The 15,179-nt window shown below is 42.8% G+C and overlaps 1 protein-coding gene across 7 annotated transcripts in view; it reads left to right on the plus strand.

The window, feature by feature from the left end:
• The window catches only part of DIP2A (disco interacting protein 2 homolog A), a 167,865-nt gene that overhangs the window by 72,765 nt on the left and 79,921 nt on the right, over positions 1 to 15,179 (plus strand). For 5 of the 7 annotated variants that reach the window (XR_012646329.1, XR_012646330.1, XM_075000617.1 and 2 more), the window contains 3 exons: positions 4,221 to 4,466; positions 12,493 to 12,621; positions 13,972 to 14,091. Coding sequence is in view for 5 of the 7 variants with exons in the window: in XM_075000617.1 (XP_074856718.1) it covers positions 4,221 to 4,466; positions 12,493 to 12,621; positions 13,972 to 14,091 (495 nt within the window). In the remaining 2 variants the exon portion in view is untranslated. The remainder of the gene's footprint in view (positions 1 to 4,220; positions 4,467 to 12,492; positions 12,622 to 13,971; positions 14,092 to 15,179) is intronic. The other 2 variants (XM_075000618.1, XM_075000622.1) reach the window with 1 other exon arrangement.

A 15,179-nucleotide genomic window follows, 5' to 3' on the forward strand; every position in this document is an offset into this window, starting at 1 on the left:
CTGCGCCCAGAATGAGGCCTGGAATTTGGGATTTGCCACTCAGATTTCAGCACAGACCTTGCTGAATGCATGAAGCAGCAGGCTGGAAGGGTGTTTGTTACTCCTAGCACTCCTGCCTATGTGGAAACCACTATGAGCCCTGAAATCTCTAGTCTTGCAAGCCACATTTCCTGTATTACATCTGAACAATGGACACACTACAATACATGTTTGAGTGGCAGTTCAGAGCAGCCTGTAACCGGGAAGGTCTCACAGATTACTCCAGTCCATATGGTAATAAGTATCAGTGCATCCTGCCTGGAATGGGGAGCTCACAGGGTGTAGCTTTGCAGCTTCTAGGTATATGATGCCTCAGAGAATAAAATATACATCAAATTCTGCAGGGAAGTTTAATCTTAAATCCTCTCCAGACCATCAGATATGTGGTAACCTAAATGGGTCTGTGATCCAAATAGGTAATTATGCTACCACATTTTAGATGAACAAATATGGAAGCAAGTAAGATTCACTCATTCCTTCTGTATCGGGATATTAGAACTGACATTACACATGAAGACATTACTAGTTGTTCCATACAAGTCAGAGAAGGATAACATGGTTACAAACAGTCTAAGTTGATCATTCCTGGATCTGAGAGTGGTCAAATGGAAAATAATTGTATCACCATTTCTACGAACAAAAATTACTGGTGTTCTGTGTGCATCACTGACGTTTCCTTTGGACAATATCTTCCTGATTGATTAGGAAGAGGAGTTGGATATCTGAATACCTGTGGCAGTAAATTCTTGACTAAAATCAGGAAAAAAGGTATTGATCCTCATCACCTCTATTGGTGAAGGAAAACTCTTGACCTTGTAAAAATGCTGGTAACTGATCCCATTGCATTGAGAAGCTTGCCACATTTGAGTACGTAGAATGATGGTACTTTCTTGCGTCTAAGCCTGGGTACATTTCCCAATCAGTGTGGTTGCCAATGAGTTACAGTTGAAGTGTGTTGGATTCTGATGTTCCCCAAAATGCCTGGAATTCTTCTAGCAGATGGCCATACAGTGCAAGTGGAAAACATTTGTGGCCTATTGAAGAACGTCCTATGTGGATCACTTTTCACACTCATGAACACTGCTCTTCATACATCAGGGTTACAGACTTTTTCCCAAATAGCACCTTTACCCACGAGTTCTGTCTTTTGCAATAATGTTCTAGGTAAAACATATTTCTATTTCAATTTCCTGTCATAAGGAATTTTGTGGGACTTAGTGTGTATAAACAGAAAGTTTCTTTTGAATACTGAAGTACTCAAGTTTTACTCATAAAAGATGTCACCTCCTCCATGGCAGTAACTTCAGGTTACAGGCTGAGGAAGCTGCAGATTCTAGTTCCTTATACTGAAGTTCAAAGATAAAATCCTTTCAGAGATTGTTAAATACCCTTTTAATCAATTAGTCTCATCTTAACATTTTATCATGCTCTTGTGTCCTTAGTGTGGATTTTTTCCCTGTATAAATTATATTCGACTGTGACATCAAATATGCTGCTGCCACACATGTGGTCAATCAACCTGTGGTCAGATTTCTTTGAGGAGATATGTAGGGCAGGAACAGCATTCTCTGCACAACTCTTCAAGATCCAACTATTTGGTGACAGGAGAACTATTCACCGGTTACTGTGGCTCCCTAGAGATACTTTGGAGAGGGATCACTACTCGGTGCCTTTCCTACTTGCAGGGTTGGTAAACTTACTTTGATTAGTTTGTTTCCATAGTCAGTTTTCACCTTTAGCCTCCAAGTAAGTGCAAGTTGCAGGCATTACGTGTATGCTTTGGCCTTATTAGAGAGGAAGCTAAAATGCCCCTTGCTGGAACCAGCAGCCAAGAACTTTTCACCAGTGGGAGTTACCCAGAAATAAAACACACAAGACAAAGATTCAAGAATGGTCATCTATTACAGCTGTATCTCTCTGAATAACTGTTGTTCAGATAAATGTATTTTTACTCAAAATACATCCTGTTTTGGCATAAATCCATAATTTGAAGAGAAATGATCAGGGGGTTGATTTGAAGTTTAGCTTTGCTCAGCCCAGGTGAAGCCATTGGATGATTCTTTCTTTACAGGAATGATCTCCAATTTTTATAGTTTTGCACTGTTTAAAAACAGTCATTGTGAAACTCATGGCAACTCCAGGGAATAATGTCAGAAGCATGTGGCAATATTCACGTTTTGTTACTATATGTAACCTGGAATTTCCAATTCCATGCCAGAACTGTTACTGGTACATTAAATTTAAAAAGTTAAACATCAAAAAATTAGGAAATACTAAAGTTAAGATTTCATGTATTTGAGGTTAACTCTGGCTCCTCAGGTAGCATCATTTGAAAAGGTGTGGAAGAAGTAAGTCCTGAGGAGGAGCTGCAAGTTCCAGGACTTTGCTGATGTACACAGATTGTATAGAGTAACACAGATGCCATAATCTGAAAATATTTGGCTCTTCAGCTGCCTGAATACCCTTCCCCCACACACTGTAACTATTTCATCAAAAGGGCTCTTCTCTTCTGACTTTCACCATCCCTGCTGCTGGCCTGGCAGAGAGCACAGGCTTCACAGAACAATGCTTATTCTTATGTAGTGTAAGAATTCCCCCACAAAGCAACTTCCCCAGCCACTGAGCTGCTTAAAGTACGTTGGGTTAGAGCCAGGAGAAACCTGTCAGCCCCATGAGGGTTGGTGGAGATTGAGGTAATGGGAATAGTCTGGAGGGTCCTTGAGTTCCCAGACCCTACCTAACACGTCAGGCTGGTTGGAACGTTTCCTCAGCAATTTTGCACCTTCCAAAGCCTGACAAGGGCCCTTTCTCTGTTCCTGTTCGCCTTCTGTTTTCCGGAAGCTGTGAATGGGCAACCGGGGATGGATCATTTGATGTTTTACCTGTTCTTTTCATCTACTCTGGAGTACCTGGCATTGCCCACTTTTGGAAAACCGGATACAGAACTAGATGGACCTTTTGACCCAATATGGCCACTCTTATGTTCTTGCAGTCAGCAGCAGCCTTTCCCTCAGCCTCAGTTATCCCTTTTAGAGTACATTAGTAACCAGTTTGCTGGGAAGCTCGTAGTTGATAGTGTATGTGTAGTGCATCATTCCTTAGTTTTTCATTAATGAGTTTAGCAAAAATAAATGTGTGAACACTGAACCTCAGATCAAATACTCAGATACTTGTGTCAGATCAAAAAAAGTTTCTCTTCGGAACACGCACACGTCCCTCTTCAATAATGGCTACTTCTATGCCAGATTTCAGCTTTGGACCTCAGCTGTTTTGTGTGGTTAGGTATTGTTAAGAAAGGCAAGGATTTTTCCATCAGGTGACAAAATGCATTTCCCTCTACTGTCTCAGTCAAGCAAACCTTACTTCCCTGAGATGTTTGTCTTCGGCCCAAACATCATGATTTCTAACATGGAAGATGAGAGTCCAAAAGATTAAAGTTTCAGAAAGTTCTAAACAACTTTGAGCAAGCAGTTAAAACGAGAGTTCTCAAGCTGTAGCTGTAGCAGTCTTTGGCTGACACCACTGTAACAAAAGGCCTCAAGATTCATCCATGTAATGAACTGGACTAGGTGTTATATACGTACCTTTTAATTGGGTTTGTTATGGTTGTGATGAAAGTAAACATATTGAAAATAAGTATTTTAATAAGCAGCACAGATTTACCAACAGGAAATGAGCTGGCCTTTAGCTGTGCCATTTGCTATAATTGTTCTTATGAATCTAGGCAAAATCACATTATGCAGAGTTTCACATGGAAAACAATGCTGGATTTTTAATTAACAGAGGATAGTTCTACTCACACTACACAAAAATACAGAGCCCTAAGTGTGTTTGCAGAATGTCCTTATTCTACATGGTTACTGTCTATACATATTGAATAGCTTACACTGAAGGGGTTTATTTCACAGTCTGTATTTTTGTCATTCCAAATAAAGCAATTAATGTGAAATGTTTTCTGTCAGACTTTGTTTTCCAGTAAGCCTGTATAGAAGATGAGCACTAGCGCTATGAAAGGGTGGCAGTCAAATGGAATTTGTGCATGTGAATGTGCCATACGCTTAGTACACGCATCTCATGTTTAGTGCATGAGAAGTGCAAATGGAGAACATGGAAACACTTCATGTTCTCCTCTGTTGGGTCATTCCAACATTACATGCCTGTCATCGTTATTTTAATCACAGACACATCGTCTGCATCAGAAGATGAGGGCTCGTTACGTCGGCAAGGGAGGATCACCTCCACTCCGTTCCAGAGCCATTCCAACGTAGAGCCCTGGCTTAACCGGGTTATCCAGGGCTCCTCCACTTCATCCTCTGCATCTTCCACCTCATCCCATCCAGGAGGGAAACCTGCTGCTGCTTCCAATACTGCTACTGCCTCCGCTGCTGCCACTGTGCTTGCAGATCTTATGGCACACGCTCAGCTAGGTTAGTAAAAGAACTGCCTGTTTGTAGTTACAAAGAAAAAATATGTTGATAAGGAAATCTGAAAAGGACAAGTGTGGTTGAACAGGGAAGTCAGGGATTATGAATGCGGTGCTTTAGTAAGTGGTATTCCTAAGTAACATGTACAATTCACGAACCAGCTATGTGTGATGGATTATTTTCCAACATAGATACTCTCAAATTCCAAACAATCATTCTCTTGCTAAAATGTGAGTCTCCTGGTAAATCAAATCAGATACCTTTCTAGTACATATGAAACGTGATTTCAAAATGAGGTATCAAATGTTCAAGGTGGGCCTTCTGACACCGACTTGTCTTGCCCAAGGAACTTCCATATCTGGTATTCAGAGGTAATTTAGCAGTCAAACCCTCAGAAGAGGTCTGTTGGAATCCTATAACAGATTTATAATTAGAGTAGGTGCTAGGAGATGTTCGTAAACATTTGGATTAATATAGTGTATGTACAAGGCATCTGGGTTTAGATTTATTATCTAGAGGAAAGTTATGCAACAAGTTCTGAAAGGAACTTCATACTGGAATGGAAACGAATAACATTCCCAAATGTATTTGTAACCCACAGTCAAGGAATTGTCCAGTCTCATTCTCCACAACTTTGAAGGGCTAAAACTCAGGGTTACCAGAGACCTGAATGCATCATAGGTAATTCTTAAGAGCATTGGTCCTCTCCAGTTGGGAGGCTCGGCGGTCTGGAGAAAAAGCTCACTCCTTTCCCCTCCAGAATATAAGTGTAAGGTAGCGGGTCTCAAATGTCAGCAACCTGAGCCCCCTCCTTTTTTGTTTAAAAATTTTCACAGCACCTCAAGCACCGTGCCTGCACTCAGCCCCAGAACCCACACCACTTTCACCCCTTCCCCGAAGAGGCTCCCTGCCACAGAGTCATCCTGCTCCTCCTTCTGCCTCACTTTTTTCTACTACCTCCCTGAAGTGTGCCTGTCCCTACTCCTTCTACCTCCCAGCACTTCCTGCACAGCTCTGAAAGGTTGTGCAGGAGGCACTGGGAGGGTGAGGGGGAAGGAGGGGAGGGGTCAGTCAATAGGGCTGGTGGACCCCCTGGAGTTTTCTTGCAGCCCTCCCTATGAGAGACATGGCTATTAGGGAAAAAGCAGTCCTATAGCACTTGAAAGACTAACAACATAATTTATTAAGTGTTGAGCTTGTGTGGGACAGTTCCACTTCCTTAGCTCGTCACTTCACAAAAGCTCATCACCTAATAAATTATTGTTAGTATTTAAAGTGCTGCAGGACTGCTTTTTTGTTTTGTGAAGATACAGGCTAACACGACTACCTCTCTGACTGCTATTAGGGATCATTCCATCGAGACTGGTGTAGGGTGATGCTGTGTCTGTGCGTGTGTGTTTAATAATGATCTAGTAGTAATGTAATGTGAAAAGACCCTGGGGAAGTGGGGACCTGTATGTTTTCAATAAATGCTTCAAATTATTGAAGTTTAAAAATACATCATAAAAATGAGTTATTTTTAATTAATCTGTGCTCCATCCCTTGAAGTTATTACCTCATGTATACACTAGCAAATCTGTCATTGAGGACAATGATTGTGTCAAGACTGTGGGACTTGCCCACTTTACTTTATATGGGTCTAGTGCCTGTATCAGGCTGCGTCTACACGTGCACGCTACTTCGAAGTAGCGGCACCAACTTCGAAATAGTGCCCGTCACGGCTACACGTGTTGGGCGCTATTTCGAAGTTGAAATCGACGTTAGGCGGCGAGACGTTGAAGTCACTAACCCCATGAGGGGATGGGAATAGCGCCCTACTTCGAAGTTGAATGTCGAAGTAGGGCACGTGTAGACGATCCGCGTCCTGCAACATCGAAATAGTGGGGTCCGCCATGGCGGCCATCAGCTGAGGGGTTGAGAGACGCTCTCTCTCCAGCCCCTGTGGGGCTCTATGGTCACCGTGTGCAGCAGGCCTTAGCCCAGGGCTTCTGGCTGCTGCTGCTGCAGCTGGGGATCCATGCTGCATGCACAGGGTCTGCAACCAATTGTCGGCTCTGTGGATCTTGTGCTGTTTAGTGCAAGTGTGTCTGGGAGGGGCCCTTTAAGGGAGCGGCTTGCTGTTGAGTCCGCCCTGTGACCCTGTCTGCAGCTGTTCCTGGCACCCTTATTTCGATGTGTGCTACTTTGGCGTGTAGACGTTCCCTCGCAGCGCCTATTTCGATGTGGTGCTGCCCAACGTCGACGTTGAACGTTGACGTTGCCAGCCCTGGAGGACGTGTAGACGTTGTTCATCGAAATAGACTATTTTGATGTCGCTACATCGAAATAAGCTATTTCGATGTAGCGTGCACGTGTAGACGTAGCCTCAGAGAGGTAGCCGTGTTAGTGTGTGTCTTCAAAAACAACAGGAAGTCCTGTGGCACCTTTCAGACTAACAGATATATTGGAGCATAAGCTTTCGTGGGCAAAGACCCACTTTGTCAGGTGTGCAAAAGCTTATGCTCCAAAATATCTCTTAGTCTATAAGGTGCCTCAGGACTTGTTGGCTGCATGTATTTTATATTGACATTTGCTCTTCAAACACTACAAAGGTTCTACTGAATTACTGAAGTACTTAAACAGAATTACAAAGTAAACATACAGACTTCTCTCCAGCAGTAATTGAATCACGCTTAACTGAAAAAACTGTTAATGAACACATTCATCAAACATTCAGCTAAGTCCACCTGTCCAGCTACTGTCCTCTGACTTTGTACAATGTCTAATGTACGTGTTCTGCTATCTGCCTGGTGTAGCCTGTGGACTGAATCACTTCAGTATCTTGTGGAAAATACAGGGATATAGCAGTTCGTTCATGACCCTTCAGACTGAGCCAGCCTGCTAAATCCGTTTTCCAATGGTATGGCTGCAGCTGGTTCTGATACAGGGGATATGTTCCTGTCATCTTTCCATCAGGAAGGAAGAAGCCATTCTGCTGGAAGGGACTTATCCCCAGCTCCTCGTTAGCCTGCTTCCCACTTGCTTCCTGCTTCAGGCTCAGCTTGAAGCAGCAGCTTCGTTTTTCTACAGGCTGTTGTCAGAATGAGGAAAGCAGCTACAAGTCCATAAGTTCATACACAGGCTCCAGCTAGACACCTTCATCTTTTCTTGTGGCTATGAAGTACCCCAGTTCTCCATGGTAGCAGGTGCTTTTGAATGCTCTACAGGCAGTTGCAAGTAGGAACAGGCATCTTCAAGTCCCATTTCCCCCAGATGGGCTATTTTCTCCCATTCACTAAAACGTCAGGGAATAGAAGACAAGACAGAGCTATGGAAGTTACACCCAGTCTCTGGAAGCTTCCATTAGGGTAGGGTAGGGAGTGTTCCTTTTCCATCTCTCCATTTCCTTCTTCTGTTTTGTATAGGGTTCTGTTCTCACTTTGGAAATTAATAGGAAAGAAATCTAGTCTTAACTTTTAGCAAGAGGATTTGTGTCTATGTTCCAGTGATGGCCTGGAAAAATGGTTTATTGCATGTCCTCATAGCCTCCCTTACTCCCATCAGTGCTATAAATATGAGGACCTGGGGGTGGCACTGCAGCATTGCCAGAGCCTGATTGCCTATATGAAGGGTTGCTGAATGTACTGGAAATGCAGTTAGTGTCAACCATCGGTGCTGCTCATAACCTCAGACTGTCTAAAAAGACATGAAGTTTTTGGAACCCGGTGAGTGTGAGTAGAGAATTCCTCTTGGATCTTTGAGTGTATTCTCCATGGCACACAATGAGGCTCTCAGTATGTTTGAGAAGGATATTAGCAATCTAACCATGAAAGGGTTGGAATAATTATATGTATGTTCTGTGAAAGGAATACCAATATAAATACTAGAATGTTCACAAGGATCAGTAGAGTAGAACAGAATTATAGATAATTTGTAAAAGCACCTTAGAATATAAAATATGTGGGTATTGTGGAAGTATTTTATAGGTAGGTACAACAATAGTGAAACATTCAGGTCAGCTTGAATGTTAATTTTCTAGAGAAGATCGCTCAGCATATTCTGAATTGTACACTGAATTAAGACTTTTATATAGTGAATGGTACAAAGTCCACTAGATTTGAAAAGAGAGACTGAAAAGCATGAGCTGTGAGGTCAGGGTATGTGATGGGCAGAACACAGTTGAAGTAATTAAAGGACTGCTTAATGCTGTCTGTTTCATTGTGCTTTAGAAATTGCATCCTCCCTTTGTATGTGTTGGTACTCTATGTAGACAAACCTTGAGGTACCAATCGAACAGTTGGGTTGAAGAGTGAAGTAGATGACCTGGATGCAGATTTTGTGGGAGGACCCCCTTGCCATTCCAGCTGGATTCCTGTTTTTTTTAACTATATTTTTCTGGTTCAGTTTCACTTCAGCACAGGTTGCCCCTCTCGGATATGGGACACTTTCATCCAGGAACATCTGTGGTCTGGCAGGACCATGAATGTTCCAGAACCAGAGTCCTGGAGCTGGGGCCAAGACCAGCATCTCCAGTGCTGGTGTCTGGTAGCCCAGTCAGAACCAGCATCCACAGGGCCCCGAAGAGGGCTGGAGTAAGGGGTGACCAGAGCCCTGTGGCAGCTCTGCGACAGCATGTGTCCTGGCGCTGGAGCCCCTGGCAGCCCTAGGGAGCCTCGGGGCAGACGTCCCCAGGGAGCACAAAGGTTGGGTTTGCATCAGCTCCAGAGTAAGTGGGACTGCTTAGCAGCAGAAGCTTTGGACCTCCCCTGGGCTGGCAAATTCCCTTGTTCAAGGCCTGTCAGGTCCTAACCATTGCAGACGAGGGAGGTGCAACCTGTAGCTTTTTAATTCTTTAAAAGACACATGCGACTGACTGGGTACCTGCTGACAAAACTGAAAATCTGAGAGATCTCAACTGGTTTCATCCTTTGGTTCACAGTTTGAGAGTCCTGATATAAACTGAGGGAAAAAATTTCAGGATATCTTCTTTCTTACTCTCAGTTCCCATTCCCAGCTTGTGACTTGTATAAGTAAAGGTGGTAGTATTCTTCTGACCTTTTATGGACAAAGCTACATAGCGGATATGATTTGGAGTGATTATTTTTGATGATAAAGTCAGGGATCGTGGGCTATGCAAGACATTGTCACTCAAGTTTTGATTCTGTATGTTTAAAAACATGAGTTTTGTGCATTAATGTTCTAGCAGGAGTCTCATATGTACGTTTGATTGTTTTCCTGTCTTGCAGTTACGTTGTGTGTTTACATTGCCAATGTTTTAATGTTTTATTGAAGAATGTTCCTGTTTCTAATAAAGCAGCCAATACTGGGTACAACAGGACACATACTCAAAGTTCTGTCATCATTGGAACATTAGGCTTGGAAGAAACATCAGAAGGTCATCAGGTCCAACTCCTGCTCAAAGCAGGATCAATCTCAAGTAAATAATCCCATCCAGGGCTTTGTCAAAACTGGCCTTAATCACTTCCTTTGATCTGCTTGTTACGCTTCTACTAATGCTTCCCAATATGCCATTATCCTTCTTGGCAACAAGGACACTTAGTTTACTCATGGAGCTTCTGGTCCACTGTAATCCCCACGTCCTTTTTTGCAGAACTAGATTTGGTTCCCAGCCTGCAGCAGTGCATGGGATTCTTCCATCCTAAGTGCAGGACTCTGCACTTGTCCTTGTTGAACCTCCACATATTTCTTTTGGCCCAGTCCTCCAACTTAAGGTCACTCTGAACCCTATCCCTTCCCTCCAGTGTATCTGCCTCTCCACCCCTTTAGTGTCATCTGCAGACTTGCTTATAATCGTCCCATCATCCAGATCACTAATGACGTTGAACAAAACCAGCCCCAGGACTGATCCTGGTGGCAGCCTCTATCAAGCAGAGTGCCAACGAGACATTGAACCACTAATCATGATCTACTGAACCTCTCAGTCTAGCCAGCTTTCTATCCACCTTGTTGTCCATTCATCCAATCCATGCGACTTTAACTGGCTGGCAAGAACACTATGAATACTTAAACCTTTTAAAATGGTTTGATAATTCAGATTTCATATTGTTACCACAAGTTGTTGTCCATTTCAGTGTAGGCTGGCTGGGGAGAGTGACTGACTAAATATTGCTCTCCAACATTTCAGGATTTTGTCCCTGTGAACACAACTTATATAATACAGTAGTAGCTCTTACAAGCTGTTACTGCGAACTGGTCTCTTACAAACGACTACCTTTGCAAGTGGCCCCTTTGGAACTATTTTCAACAAATATTAAGAATCTCAGTAGGCATGAGAACAGAGCTACCTTTGTCCTCCCTTCCCCCTTTTCCGTCCGGGTGTTTCCTCTAAGACTGAATTGAGCCCTGGTTTTGTGGCCATATAGATACGTTTACACTTCACATTTGTTTCATTTGCACTCTGACTCCACTTTCTGTTGCTGTTTTGTTTACTTCCATTAGCCTTTATACAGTGTTAACTTTTAAACAGTGATTGTGATCTCCCTCTGGACCATTTTAGTGGGCACATCTAACAGATGCAAACCGCCAAGTTATGACCAAAGTCCAGTGTGTTCTTTGATCCTGAGTGTGCCCAGAAATTGGGCTCTGGAATCTAAACTTTAATGGGGGGGGAAGTATCTGGCTCTTGTGGTTTGAACACCTCTGAACTGAATACAACTGCTGCAGTCTTGTCATCCTCACTCTGCAGGCAAATGGAAACAGCTCTGCAGAATTAAAACTATCACGATCATCCCCATGGACAGTTTACTTTGGAACTTAACAGTGTAATTGTAGATAAGTTTTTTACTGCTGCCTAGTATGATCTCAGTTGTCACATGCTGGTTGTTGGTGGACAGTTTTCGGTCGCTTCACTTCTCAGCTTAGCCCAGTGTGCACATGAGGAGTTGTCCCACATAAGAAGCCATGCCTGAGCTTCAGCCTTGCACATGCATTCCGGCCATTAACCTTAGAAGCTGTTTCAGCAGCTTCATCCTGGGGCACCCCTGCTTTCTCTCTTTAAAATTAAAATGTGTATAAATGGTGCAGAATGTGTATCCTGTCATCTTATGCCTGCCAAATCTTAAACCAGATTTATCCCATCAGATGGTAACTGACCCTCTTGTCTTACGTAGGCCCAAGCCTACTCCCCAGTGAGCATTGGAACCCAGAAATGTCAAGTGTTCGTAGCTGTGACAACTGTATTATAATCTCTGTAGGCAAATGCTGAAGGCTCTCCAGCTGTTAAAGCCATGTGGGCCTCTAACATTCAGTGGGTCTGGTGAAAAATGAAACTCGAACAGGAGTCACAAAATAACCAAGGAGCTTCCCTCAGTCTAGCGGAGAGAACGTAAGACCAGTAGTGGCTGTTGTGAGTGAACACACAGGAGTGGTTTTGAGGCATAACACAAATAAGAAGGCCTGGTTACCCCTTTCTAATCTATTCAGGAGCTAACCACAGAGGGGCCACACACTCCTGTAAAGGAACCACACACCTGGTTATGGAAATCTCTCCTTAAATCAGGTTTAATTGTGCTGCATTTGCATCTCCTGTTTGGTCCTTAGCTTTCTAGGTCTCCCCACGAATGCGTGTCTGAGATCTAAAATCAGCATTTGCTGCAGTACCAGGGACCTTTTCTTACAACTCCCTGCTCTTCCTTGTAGGAGGCTCCCTGCAGTGCCTGACTCGGTCTTTTCCTTTCCTAGTCCGCATTCTAGGAGCAACCTCCTTCTGCCATCTGGACCAGAGGCTGCCTCTTTCCTTCTGTTCATGCTCAGTGGGTTCCCTTTAGCTTTACTCCAAAGTGATCAGATTGCCTGAGAGGAAGGAACTTGGCTACCCATCAAAACTTGCTCTGATCAGTCCCAGAGCAACTGTCTGCTGCAGTATTTTCTCTCTCTCTTTCTCTCTCTCTCTGTGTTGTCATTCTTTTTATTTGTCTGGCCTGGGAATGGGGCTCTGCTGGGAAGGAATAAGTGTTTAGTGAGAGGCAACTTTGTGTATTAATAACTAAGATGTTTGTGCCTTCTGTGTCTGTTTCTTATACCCTCACAGATAACCACTCTGCTCCTCCTGACGTAACCACAGGTCTAGTAGAACACTTGCATCACGAGCGACCCCAAGTAGCATCCGTACGAGGAATGCCCAGGGGCTACAACAGCAGCATTCTAGAAACTGCAGATGGTGAATGTCAAAATGATTCTGCTCTCCCAACACCTGACCACTCTGCTGCGTCACTGAATAGAACAGAGGGTCCATATAGTATTTGGCATGGTTCCTGATTTGCATATGCATTGGACCATAGGGTACTGTATTGCTGGTTATTCATGCCAGCAGTGGTTACAGCTTTCCAATTAGACTCTCCTCAGTAATATTTGGATAATCTCCTTGCACTGTGTATATGGCAGGAATGGAACCGTAGGGGATCAGAGAGAGAGAGGGTTGCAACTGTTCTTATAGAGCAGAAGAGTCAGACATGAAGTTGACAGGAGCGATGTTTTGTGAACCGTGTGCCTTATGACGCTCAGTTCCACCCCCCCTTTTGGGGGATCATGTATTCTGTCTTCGTCAGCTCAGCCCCCTTCTTTTCCCATTCATGAGCTTCAGTAGCAGTGACGGGGAAAGCCAGTAACTTTGTTCAAAGCTAACGTGTCACTTGGTCAGGGAATGGTACAGAGGTGTGCATTCCCTCACCTGTGTTTTTTTTCTTGGCACCTGATTCTTTGCTTTCTCAGCACCAGATGTATTATCACCATCTGGTTGGGGCTACTGTATTACGGGGTTAATTCCAATATGTTCATAGGGTTTTTTCCCAAGGCCAATGAGGGTAAGCATGGCACATTTACTGCACCACTTTATAACTTTGGCCTGCATTATTTTGTTTAGTTGCCACCATCCTTCCAGCAGAGGGTTTGAAATGTCAGTGTAATCAGATAGCATTTTGAGCTTCTAAAACATCATTTTATATTGAACCGTAAACTTGTAAATTGCCAAACTGAAGTAAGCAATACCAAAAAAAAGTCAACTCTTATGTCTAGTGTTGTATTGTACTAATTAGTATGGGGAGGGGAGTGCTGTGAAACCTTTAAATCTCACTCAATTAAAAAAAGACCAACTCTTTTGTCCTTTTACATTTTGAAGTTGAATAAATCTAGGTGCATTAAATTTCCTTCATCCTATATTAAACAAACTGATTATCCCCTGTTAATCCTCAACCATTACTCAGGTGTATTATCCAACTTTGTAAAGTCAGCATTGTTTGCAGCTGAATTAAGTGATCAGAAGGCACATAGAGCAGGCAAACAGCTAATAAATAGCATTGCTTTAAAGCACCCTTAGTATTCTCTTAAAGCTGTTAATGAAAAATCTTTTTTTCAAACAGGCCAACTGCCTTTTTCAATCACTATTTCACTACACAGGGTAAATGTGCTCCTCAGTGTAGGGGGATGTCACCAGACAGGTGATGGGTTCTGTTTGGTGGAGGGGGGACGATATATCTAATACTGCTGTGTGTTCTTTGTATGAATTTGACAGGTGTTCCAGTGAATAGTAGAGTTTCCTCAAAGATCCAGCAGCTTCTAAACACCTTGAAAAGACCAAAGCGCCCACCTTTGAAAGAGTTCTTTGTTGATGATTTTGAAGAACTACTGGAAGGTAGTAGCTGTGAAAGAACGATAATTAATATCCCCAGTGTTTTGATTGTCTCCATAAGCTGAATGAGGGGAGGGATTTCTTCATCTTTAAATAGCATGTAACAAAATTTCCAAAGCTGTTGGCTTACATCATGGCAAATTTGGCATTCCTTGACAGCTTATTGTTTACCTTTCTTGTCTTTTCCAAGTACAAAACAAATTATGGTATGTCCAATATTTCAGGCAATCAGACCTTGTGCCTGTACTAGCATAGAATATCACAGATCTTAATTAAATTAATATTATTTTAATTTTTTATATTAGTGCTGCTAGATGTCACAAAATAAAGTTTTCATTTGTGCAAATTTCATATTTCATGTTTAATGTTTTTAATAGTAGGCCTACCAGTTGTGACCATTATAATTCAACTTGTAATACTGTTTTTTCCAATGTTTGCACATGTTCAGAAATTCATGACACATTTACCTTTAATGTTGGCCTTGCAAGTGATGGTTTTATTGAAAATATTCAATACTGGAAGACTGACAGTGATATAATATGATGAGTAAAGAGAATCTGCATGTGTGTGCAGTTTTTCTGTTTTTTAACTTAAAATAGGAATGTCAGATATTCTCAAACTCCGAGCCTCATGACTTTTTTTTTATTATAATTAATATCTAAGGACTTGTCTACACTGCCGCTTAAGAGGATATAACTTACATTGTCATGTGGCAGTGGGGAAGAAGAGAAAACACCCCACCTCCCTGAGTGACATAAGCTGCATTGATGTAAAGTGCTGTCCACCTGATGCCATGCTGGCAGGAGGGGCTCTCCCACTGACACAGCTGCCTTCTATGTCCAAGTCTATGCTGTGTTGAAAAGTTGATTTAAGATATGCAGTTCCAGCTATGACTGTTGCACAGCTGAAATGGACATATCATAGATTGATTTTTTTTTTCTGGCCATCCCCACAGCAGATGGTTGAGAGTAGACACAGTCCCATGACCTCCTTATGCCTTGCAACAGTGAGGAGTGCCAGGTTGACTGTAGAGCCCTGATGGGTTTGATTTAGTGCCTCCCTATGAGGTATGCTAAATTGAACCCTGGAAG

Source organism: Carettochelys insculpta, chromosome 8 (assembly GCF_033958435.1).
Source record: "Carettochelys insculpta isolate YL-2023 chromosome 8, ASM3395843v1, whole genome shotgun sequence".
Classification (NCBI taxonomy): domain Eukaryota; kingdom Metazoa; phylum Chordata; order Testudines; family Carettochelyidae; genus Carettochelys; species Carettochelys insculpta.